Source organism: Gopherus flavomarginatus, chromosome 2, assembly GCF_025201925.1.
Source record: "Gopherus flavomarginatus isolate rGopFla2 chromosome 2, rGopFla2.mat.asm, whole genome shotgun sequence".
In the NCBI taxonomy this organism is placed as follows: domain Eukaryota; kingdom Metazoa; phylum Chordata; order Testudines; family Testudinidae; genus Gopherus; species Gopherus flavomarginatus.
This window is the reverse complement of record NC_066618.1, coordinates 229779832-229790990: the sequence shown is the minus strand read 5'-3', so window position 1 is coordinate 229790990 and position 11159 is coordinate 229779832. Positions and strand designations below refer to the sequence as shown.

The window sequence follows — 11159 nt, the reverse complement described above, 5'->3', positions numbered from 1 at the left end:
AGTTAGGAATAGTGAAACAAAATACAGAGAGAGCTCTTTTAATGTGTGATTTAATTAATCTTATTTAATCTTGTATAAAATTCAGTTAAAATCAAGAAATGCTAAAATTTAGTACTTAAGAGATGCTGTGAAGAGGCATAGGTCCAATATCCTGAAATTGTGTGACAGGAGGATGTGTGACAGAAATGAATGGAAAGTTTCCTTCAACTTTTAATTTCCCAAGACACTGACCAGTCTAGCTTAATTGTCCAAGTGAAGTGAAGTGCAGAAAGTAAAAAAAAAAAAAAAGCAGTAGAAATCAGCAAATTAGATTTTAAAAATCCTTTCAATAGTCTGATAAATTAAAAAAAAATTCTGGACAGTATGTCTTTAATTTCAGTAAGTCTCTTCCAGTGAGTATAATAGGCTAGTATCAGAGGGGTAGCCGTGTTAGTCTGGATCTGTAAAAGCAGCAAAGAATCCTGTGGCACCTTATAGACTAACAGACGTTTTGGAGCATGAGCTTTCGTGGGTGAATACCCACTTCTTCAGATGCATGTGGTGGAAATATCCAGGGGCAGGTATATATATATGCTAGCAAGCAAGCTAGAGATAACGAGGTCAGTTCAATCAGGGAGGATGAGGCCCTGTTCTAGTAGTTGAGGTGTGAAAACCAAGAGAGGAGAAACTGGTTCTGTAGTTGGCAAGCCATTCACAGTCTTTGTTCAATCCTGAGCTGATGGTGTCAAATTTGCAGATGAACTGAAGCTCAGCAGTTTCTCTTTGAAGTCTGGTCCTGAAGTTTTTTTGCTGCAGGATGGCCACCTTAAGGTCTGCTATAGTGTGGCCAGGGAGGTTGAAGTGCTCTCCTACAGGTTTTTGTATATTGCCATTCCTAATGTCTGATTTGTGTCCATTTATCCTTTTCCGTAGAGACTGTCCAGTTTGGCCGATGTACATAGCAGTGCATCTGAAGAAGTGGGTATTCACCCACAAAAGCTCATGCTCCAAAACGTCTGTTAGTCTATAAGGTGCCACAGGATTCTTTGCTGCTATAATAGGCTAGATCTCATTGCACTTCATATGATGCACATTTGCTCTGTTTGTCTCCTAGCTCTTAATGAGGCATCTTTAAAAAGATGGGGGAAGCATTAAACAAAACTAAATTGTCAGTTTCATGAAATGACACAGCTTTGAACTTTTCTGATGGACATATCTGATCTCTCTAGCAAGCTGAAAGTGACCTAGTTTAACTTCTTTTGTCATCTGGGTGCTTCTGAAAGCCCTGACACAACCAAATTAATACGTAAGTACAGCATATTCAGTGATAGTCCCAAGTTCTCCCACTGCTACCTCACCAACATGCCTATTTTGATCTTTGGCTAGTGCTGAGACTACTAGCCAGCATGCCAGTTAATATGCAGTGTAAACTGAAACTATTAATTTGAATATTGTCTTATGCTGTGGATATATCAGTGACCTGGACTGAGATCTCTAATTTGACATAACCAGCCACCAAATGTATTCTAGTAACAACTGACAGTCACTACTGACTCGGACCAGATTTTAACCAGTGACCTAGAAGAGCTCTTTTCTTTTTAACTGAGTCATCCAACCCCGCAAGGCAGCTGGCAGCACTGTTTTGCAGTGTTACTTGTTAAATGTTGCTTAAATCATTTTTTTCAAACTGACATGTTAAATGTTGTTGTTGTTTTTTATAGAAATAGATGATGGAAACTTTGGCCACAGCTGTTGCTTACAACTTACCTTGTATCAGGTCTTCTCTCTTGATATTGTGTAGTGACAAAGCTCATTATTTTTTTTTAATGGGATTAACGCTGAAAGAGCAAAACATATCTCCTGCATGGTGCATTGAACAAGCAAGGAAATTAGCATATGCCTGGATTTTCCTCCAGTAAGAAGGTATTTAGTATCATAGTGCCCAAATGGGAGAACTGCTGATAGGCTGGAGAAAGATTGCAATAGCTTCCTAGAAAAAGTAATGCAAAACTACCTATATGAATCCCTTTTAAAGAGATGATTTTTCACTCTCTACCCTTCTCCTCTCCACGTGCCTTCTGCTTCACATCTCACTGCATTCATTCGAATCAATACATAGGAAACTACCAATGAAGGGAATTCTACAGTAAACTAAAATGTATGTAGTGGAATTACATTAAACTACAGTGTATTTGGCTTAATTACTATAGATTAAGCAACTCTGTAAAAATGGATCTATAAATTTGTACTTAAAGGCAATTTGTTTAACTTCTTCTTAGATTTAGCTATGATAACTAATTCTGGGGTGTGTTGAAATGCCATATGGTAATAGGTATGAGGCTTGGCAAAAAGCACTAATCTGCACATACAAGTGCAATATATTAGGGATACCAGAAATACAAGTAGGAAGCTTGTGAAGCTTGTGGAAGAATACTGCTTTGCTTTGAGATCTTCTGACCCTGAATTAATGCCATATCCCTGGAAGCTTGTTTTAACTTGCTTTGGTATGAAGTGTATGAGTATCACCCCCCAAACAATCTGGCCTGTAATTTAGGATTTTCAGCAACTGTGAACACGTCAAATGGCTGCTACTGCAGAGCTCTAAGGACTAAATACTGAAATATTAATTACCATTATTTGCATTGCCTTTGCAGTGAAGAGAACAACACATGACAATTCTTGTGCTTTATTTATGATTATAAATGCCCAGACTCTTCCCTCTCCTAAATTCTTCAGCTTTTATAAACATTAACAGTATGAACTTACAAATGTTTCCAGCAGACTCTGATAGTAAAATAACACTTTTCAGTAAAGAGAATGTTATAGGCAGTATTATTCCAAACCACTAGCTTCCATAAACTTGAGGTTGTTATATTTCATTGCCATGAGCACATTGCTTATATGTATCAGGTAGCCACTCCAAGACAAGTACCATCTCCACTTCATAAGTAGTGACCAGGTTGTACTATTATAAAATGTGAGGCTTCAGTCTAGTGTAGCCCAAGTATCAACAGCGCAAGTATTTTTACTGTGGCTGCACAATGGTGGGGGGAAGGGTGAGAGCAGTCATAACTAACAGTTTAAAAAAATAAATTGGAGAGTTCTTTCTTTCCAGAGTAGTAATTTTAACTTCTCCTATAAGTTCATGTCCAAGTACATTCTGCTATTGTAAAAATACGACTTTTTTTAACATCCAACTCTCTCTACATTCTCCTTTGCAAAGTGTCACTTAAGTTGATCAGAGGCTGCAGTTAGCTTGGGGTGTCAGAGCCCTCTGCAGGTTAAAACATTGATAGTCCATATTAAAATATGCCTGAGTTTATTTTCAGGTAAATATCCTATAACTCTAAATTTCCTGTTGGTTGATGTAGCCCAGAGTTCCATTTCTTTTTTTTTAATAAATACATTAATAAAAAATATTATGCTTTGATGGATTTCTCAGATAAGGACTGAAGCAAGTCCTTATAAATAGCAGAGTTCATAAACCGTGGGTAGGAGTCTCTATGCATTAAGGTGTAAATCTGAAGCTGTGCATCATCAAAAGTATGTTGTGATGGTTCCAGCATATTTCGGTTGATAACTTCTCTTACTCTGGAGTCCAGGCTGACCTGTGTATTAAAAAAGCATTCGTTGACATGGGTAATAGCGCATGCACTTTTCCAGCTCTACCCACTTAAAGTTTTTTCTCCCCCCCTTCAATCTTCACCCCTCAAACAAAGTGTAAAGGGTCTCAGATATACATAGAATTATCACTTCTAACTTTGGATGCAATTATCTCCTCAAGTAGTGGAATACTCTCAAAGACAGTCTTACTTTAAACAATACTGTCTGGAATCCTATTTGTGCTAAATTCTGACGGTACAGCTGGAATTTTTGTTCTTTCTGCTTAATAGTGCAGTGAATTTTTAATTTTGTGTGACTAGCTTTCATTTCCTTGAGAATAAGTGTTGTCTGAGGCTGAATTCATAGCAGCAGAATTAACCAGAAAGAAGCTGCAACCTGTAGAAATGTTGTTTAAGCAAATCCTTTTACTAAAGAGCAGGCAGAATTAGACATGAATTGCAAATAGTTATATCATGGTTTCATATAAGAGCGATATTGTGAAAATCTAAATTTCAGTGAGGTGGCAGTCTCAAAGATATTGTGTTAACAGCTACTAGATTTCAGTAGCGCTTGTATCTGTACACAAGTAGTGCTTTTTCCACCACTGTGGCTAATAAGCTTTTGGCTGATATTTGAGTTTATAGTCCTTCAAAACAAGAAACCAACTAAACAAACTTGTTGTAGTGTAATGTTCAGTGTATAAAATATTTGCCAATATCAGACTGGTAGATAAAATTAGCAGATATACAAAGCTAAGATAAACTTTTATTTATGGTTAACTTTTGCTATATAGCAGGAGTTCTCAAAACAGGTTATATTTGAGCAATTCCTTTATATTTCATAGCAAATTACAGTTAAAAAAGGTTTTAAACATTTTAAGATCTCCCATTTCTTTTTTACTGCTAAGAAAAAAACCTAGCTTGTTTGGCTATTTAAGCGAGGACAATGCTCTTTGCCCTGTTATGCCTAGGAATTACAGGTGTCTAACATCAGTGTTTTATGGTACCACATCTGCTGCTTTGTCTGTTAACTGGGAAGATGGAGGATAGTTTCAACCATGGCACCCTGATGCCTTCTTTTTTTAAGTCTCCATTATTAGTAGGCTTGGAAGGATTAGATTTCTATCAGTAAATGTAGGTAAGCATCAATTTCACTGTTTACACAAACCAAAATTTCCGTCTGATCAAAATTTACAGATAGGCAAAGTAAGAAAAATGCTGCTTGAGAACTTAGAGCTGAATTTAAGGAAATGTCCTTTGTATATTTCGATATGCATGTTGACATTGTGTGTTTTAATAGTTATAAAGCATTAGCTTTTTGAACCCCAGGGTCTGCTGTCATTAAGTAATTGTCTGACCCTGACATAATTTTCTACAACTGTGAAAATGTAAATGGATAAAAATTGAAAAATGCTTAAAACCTATAATATTGCAGAAGTCCGAAAATGTAAATAAAAATTAAGCTTAAAATAGATATCTGTTATAAACAAACAAAAATCAAATTCTGCCAAGCCTAATTATTAGCAGTGTATGTCGTAAGACCTGTATCCCTTGGTTTAGCTGTCTTTGCCTTTATTCATGTTACAACCACCACTGTGCAATGCAGAATTAAAGAATGAGCTGTGGAGGGACACACACCTCTTTTGGAGAAAGGATAGAAATATAATCTTCATAGATTAACCTTGCTTTTTCTTCTATGACACTCTTGTTGGATTCCTGCTTTAACTCCTCACAGGCCATCCAGAAAAGCATGTTCTCTTCACTGAATTCTGTTCGGAGGAACTCCCGGAAAGCATTTCTGCCCGCTGGGGTGATCATTAACTTGTCAAATGACTGAGCCCAAGCATTTACTTCTTCAAGAGTAGGAGTGGGACTTGAATGAGAGAATAGAAAAGGAGATATTGATGCTAGTTACTCAAAATTCAGTTACTAGACAAGACATTTGCTCTCACTGAAAGAAAAAAAATGAGCTTTACGTGAGTCTAACGCATTGTAGGTTGGACAGTTAACTGATATTCAATACTATCACCCTGCTGTGAAGCAATAATAAACTTAAGGATTGGAGGATTGTGGCAGATAAAATGTGATCAAATGTTCCGATGACTTACACTAGCTTTATTTTAAAGAAATGCCTGAAGTTAACGTACAAGAAAAAACCTTTATGCAACCCCTGAACATGCTTTCTAGGCTTCAAATGCACAGTTGTCTTTTTGGTTTATCTGTTTGTTTGGTTTATCAATGTCACCATTACTGTATAAATTATGTGTACAGTGAAGGCCAAGACATTAATATATTTATAGGTGTTACCACAAAAGCTATACTCCTAGCTTGGTTTGTATAGGTCCCCATTATAGCATCTGAGCACCCAGGAAAGGATGGAAAAAGTTAATTAGTTACCTGACTAGTGATAGGATCTATGTTCTCCCTTGTTTATTACTCCTTATTTAAAGCTGGGCACTACCAGTTTGATTGGTTAAGTTTTTCACAAAAGTTATAGCAATGAGGGAGGAAAAAATTAGACTTGTAGGAGAATGGGAGATTCTGTCTTTACTATGTTATTGCTATTGTACCACCATACAGTGTAAGCTATCCCAGTACAGAATATTTTTAAAGTATGGACTTTGGATCAGGCCATGAATTAAAGAGCAGTTCGAGTGGGAATGTTAGTAACATTTAGCTAGAGATGGCTGAGAACTGAATTTAAACAGGTGGTGCATGGATGGCAGCAGGGGAGTAATTTGTGCATTTCAAACCATTTGCCTTGCAGATTTAACTGTTATGTATATAAATGCTCAAAGAAAGAAAAGATACCTCTCCTCACAGTTTGGAATACTCTCTGCTCTGAGTTCATGGGATGTCCTCCTTGCTCTCTCTTCATCTTGATTCCTAACAGTAAGACTGCAAGGTAGCAAACAGATAACTCAGTCAAGTTTATATACGGAAAAGCTTGAAATGACATCAAATTGTTGATATTTAATATTTTACACACATTTGGTTTACCTTACCTAAAAGGGATAGAAATTACCTGTACCCTTTTATTTCATGATTCTTCTCATGCACTGGTTTTACATCAGTGTAAATCCAGCAACCTTAACAAAGCTGCTTCAGTTGCCAGGAGAATTTTGGCTATTCAGTGTAGTTTCTCAGTGCACTCTAGAAGGAGTTTGATATGTGCTTCAGAATGTAAGGTGCAATCCAGAAAACACTAGCATTGTGGACTAGCTCTCTGAGTGGGCCTACTCATGGAAATAAGTACTATGCTTAATAGTATATGTCTTTACATAGTGTGGCCAGCATTGTAACTGGGACTGTTCATGGTAATAAGCATTAAACTCAGTATTTGCAGGATTAATATGAGGCTTAATACATGCCAAAATCTCCCCACCGAGGCTCATTGAAAGCTCTCTCAGCACGCTTCACTGGAAGCAGGTGTCCAGTCCTGTACCTGGTCAAATTCCAGTGTATTAGTAGTAATTTTCTAGCTCACTTAAATTCCCAGGTGCTTTCAGTTAGAGAACCTACCCTTGTTTCTAGACCTAAAACTTCCAAAGCTTGTGTATTTTCCTTTCGCAGAGTGGCTGCTATATTCTGTTTTATAGGGGAGGAGGGAATAAACTGATCTTATTCTCCCTCTCCCTCTGTAAAGCACTTTTGAATTTGTCAGGAGAAGAAGGCACCAAGTATAAGGCACTATTCATAGTGTCACTGGATTTCCAGGCTATTGCCACACCTGACAAACCAGAGAGCTTAATAGAATTTCTGGGGAATAATTTGAAATCAATCTATTGATTTATCTTTAGCTCCATTACATGAAAGAAAGATATGGTTATCACTTAGGTTTACCTATTTCATTTGATCACCTCCTTTTAAACTTATGGCTTATATCTTACCTCCAACTTCGCTACCTGAATTAGTTCTAACATTTTCCTTCCTGAAGCATTTCTCTATAGTCTGCGGAGACCTCCCTGCAGGTCTGTAGAATTTAAAAATGTTAAGGACCAAGCAGTGCAGTTGAAGATTGGGAAGGAGGAGAGATGCTTTGTCTCCTACAAAGTAGTCGACACAGTGGAAAGGTGGAGAACCTTTGCTGGAACCTAGTACAGGGGTCACACTACTCACTGCAGCTCATTTTATGTAATACCTTCAAGTCACTGAGCTTTCTTAATTAACTTTCTCTGTAAAGGGAGAAGCAGCATAATTATAAAAGAACCATAATATCACCTTATCCCCATGGTCTCATGATTTAAAGAGGAGCGGGGTGGGAGGGCGGGGGTGGAGAAGGGCCCAGAAGACCTAATGGTGACCATTGATCCGGTTGGTTTGTTTTTTAAAGTTGTTTTTCCCATAAACAGCAAGAATATGCTGCAGTGTGACATATTTTAGACTGAAGGAGACAAAAGAACAAATGTCTCCATAGGATAGCATTCTGCCTCCTTTGTAATACGCAATATTTATTGTGCCTCACAAAATGGTAGCTACTCTTGCAGAGAGGAAGACTCCCTACAAGTGTAAAAGTGCAGAGCAGAGAGAACAAAATATTTACATAGCTACATCTATCTCAGGCTCCAAAAGGATAACAAGTATGTGACTTACGTTATAACTGCAGCAAAAACTATGGGCATCCAGGCACTGGGACTCATTTCCTAGGCCCGTAATGGTTCATTCTAATTCTAGTATTGAAAGGGCTGCGAATAGTGAAGTCTCTGCTTCTCAGCCACATGACTCATGTGGACCGTTATTTTTGTTTCTATTCATAATTTTTCAGTGGAAAGCACTTGAGCTATTTTGAGGAAAGACATTCTGTGAATAGGGATTATAAATAGAACATTTAATTGCAGTTTGTTTTGCATTCCTTGCTACTATAAAACAGTTGTTCACAGAAAATTAGAAGTGATTTTAAGGCAGAGAAAAGCTCCTTTGTTGCCTGCACCCAGTTCCCAGGCTATTCTTAAATGGTAATAGGAATTTTAAGCACCATCAAAATTGAGTAATTTCAACACCCCAGTGAGGAAATAGCTTGCTTTGTACCATTTTAACACTTATGCTGCTTTTTCTGTGCCTGACAGAGAGTATCAGATAAAAGAGTGGAGGAGTAGTTATCAACAATTCAAAGGAAATAGTGGGAAGTGAAGTTTATATTAATCCATTAAGTCAGTGTACATGAAGTGCTTTTATTTCCTTTTCTTGGGCAATCTATAGCTATGGGTGTATCTTATACGTATACACCTATGGGCTAAAACCATCCTTGACTCTTTAATCTTACCAGTGTTACTCCATTGTCAATCCACTGGAACTTGGAGGCTCATTTACTCAGTGGGGTGTGGAAATTATTCAGTTGATGGTGTTTTCTTAGGACCAGATCTAAATGTCTCTCAATCAGTCCTTTCGTGTGAAATTGTCTACACTGGCAAGTTACTGCACAGTAAAGCAGCTTTCTGCGGTGTAACTTCCGAGGTGTACACATTGCCAAGCCACTTTGTTGTAGCATTCCAAAAAACCCAATTCGATGAGTCGTAAGCCTTACAATGCAAAGGCTCCAGTGCTGCATTGGCAGTGTACACAAATTACAGCACAGAAAGCAATCAGTTGGCCTTCCAAAGTGTCCCATAATCCTTCAAGTGGACGCTCTGCTCATTGTTGTGAACTTGGCTGGCTGCCCTGAAGGCATGTGCCCCTTCCTTTTCAAAGCTCCGTTTCTGACAGCCCTCATGTGCTGTGCTGATCTGCTCCGGGACAGAAGGCAAACCATTAGTGTGGAATGCTTGTGCTGTTGAACAGGGAGGGTGTGTGTGTGTTTGTGTGTGTGTGAGAGAGAGAGAGAGACACACTGCTCTGCAGAGAGCTGGGGAGGGAGGCAGGGGCTAATGGGGTTTCCCCCTTCCCTCTGCCTCAAGACTGGTTGCTTCCTGCTGCTGTCTGAACTTACAAGACAGCATGCTGACACAGTCTGTCCCCTGAAACACACTGTTGGTCAAGAAAGAAACCAACAGGACTCCACTGGCCATCACATACAGTCCCCAGCTAAAACCTCTCCAATGCATCATCAGGGATCTACAACCCATCCTGGACAATGATCCCACACTTTCACAGGCCTTGGGTGGCAGGCCAGTCCTCGCCCACAGGCAACCTGCCAACCTGAAACATATTCTTACGAGTAACTGCACACCGCACCATAGTAACTCTAGCTCAGGAACCAATCCATGCAACAAACCTCGAAGCCAACTCTGCCCACATATCTACACCAGCAATACCTTCACAGGACCTAACCAGACCAGCCACACCATCACCGGTTCATTCACCTGCACGTCCACCAATGTAATATACGCCATCATATGCCAGCAATGCCCCTCTGCTATGTACATCAGCCAAACAGAACAGTCGCTACGGAAAAGGATAAACGGACACAAATCAGATATTAGAAATGGCAATATACAAAAACCTGTAGGAGAACACTTCAACCTCCCTGGCCACACTATAGCAGACCTAAAGGTGGCCATCCTGCAGCAAAAAAAACTTCAGGACCAGACTTCAAAGAGAAACTGCTGAGCTTCAGTTCATCTGCAAATTTGACACCATCATTTTAGGATTAAACAGACTGTGAATGGCTTGCCAATTACAAAACCAGTTTCTCCTCCCTTGGTTTTCACACCTCAACTGCTAGAACAGGGCCTCATCCTCCCTGATTGCACTACCTCATTATCTCTAGCTTGCCTGCATATATATACCTGCCCCTGGAAATTTCCACTACATGCATCTGACGAAGTGGGTATTCACCCACGAAAGCTCATGCTCCAAAATGTCTGTTAGTCTATAAGGTGCCACAGGATTCTTTGCTGCTTTTACATTTTCAGGTAATTCACCATCTTTATCTTGGTTTCCAGCCTCAGCTTTCTATGACAGTTCAGATGTGCCTGAGGCTCTTGGGCCACGTGACCACTTCCATGCAGGTGGTCCAGTTTGCAAGGTTGCACCTTCGCCCTCTCCAAATGTTACTTGGAACTATTTACCATCTGACTCTTTACACCTATCTTTCTCAACTGGTCCTGGACTCCTTGCAGTGGTGGATGTGTTCAGAGGAGGTTTGCCAGGGTGTCTAGTCCTTACTAACCAGGTCTCTTGTCACTGATGCTTCTCTGATAGGTTGGGAGGCACGTGTGGGGTTACTGAAAGTTGAAGGTCTGTGGTCAGCAGGTGTGCTCACAGCATATCAACATGCTGGAGCATTCAGGTCAGTCTTCTCCATTGTCATGGTAGCAAGATTCTTAAAAGGGCTTCTTCATCCTCTGGTTTGACAGCCGGTTCCTCTGTGGGACCTTAACACAGTCCTAGCAGCTTTAATGGGACCTTCTTTTGAGCCTCTGGCATTGTGTCCCTTTCTGCTGTTGTGGAAAGCAGAGTAATAACATCTGCAAGAAGAGTGTGTGAGTTGCACGCTCTGATGGTGGAGCCTCCTTATACACAACTGTCTGAAGACAAAGTGACTTTATGATCACACTCAAAATTTTTGTTTAAAGTGGTCTCTCAGTTTCATTTCAACCAGGCAGTATATTTGCCTGTTTATTTCCTAAGCCATATTCA

General features: G+C 39.4%; 1 protein-coding gene across 1 annotated transcript in view; it reads right to left on the bottom strand.

Moving 5' to 3' along the window:
• Positions 1–3080: 3080 nt before the first annotated feature.
• RGS20 (regulator of G protein signaling 20) overlaps positions 3081–11159 on the bottom strand; it is a 34565-nt gene continuing 26486 nt past the window's right edge. The window contains exons 3-5 of the mRNA XM_050938942.1: positions 6393–6479; positions 5220–5454; positions 3081–3587 (exon numbers count right to left, since the gene is read on the bottom strand). Coding sequence (XP_050794899.1) covers positions 3399–3587; positions 5220–5454; positions 6393–6479 — 511 coding nt within the window. The 3' untranslated portion in view covers positions 3081–3398. The remainder of the gene's footprint in view (positions 3588–5219; positions 5455–6392; positions 6480–11159) is intronic.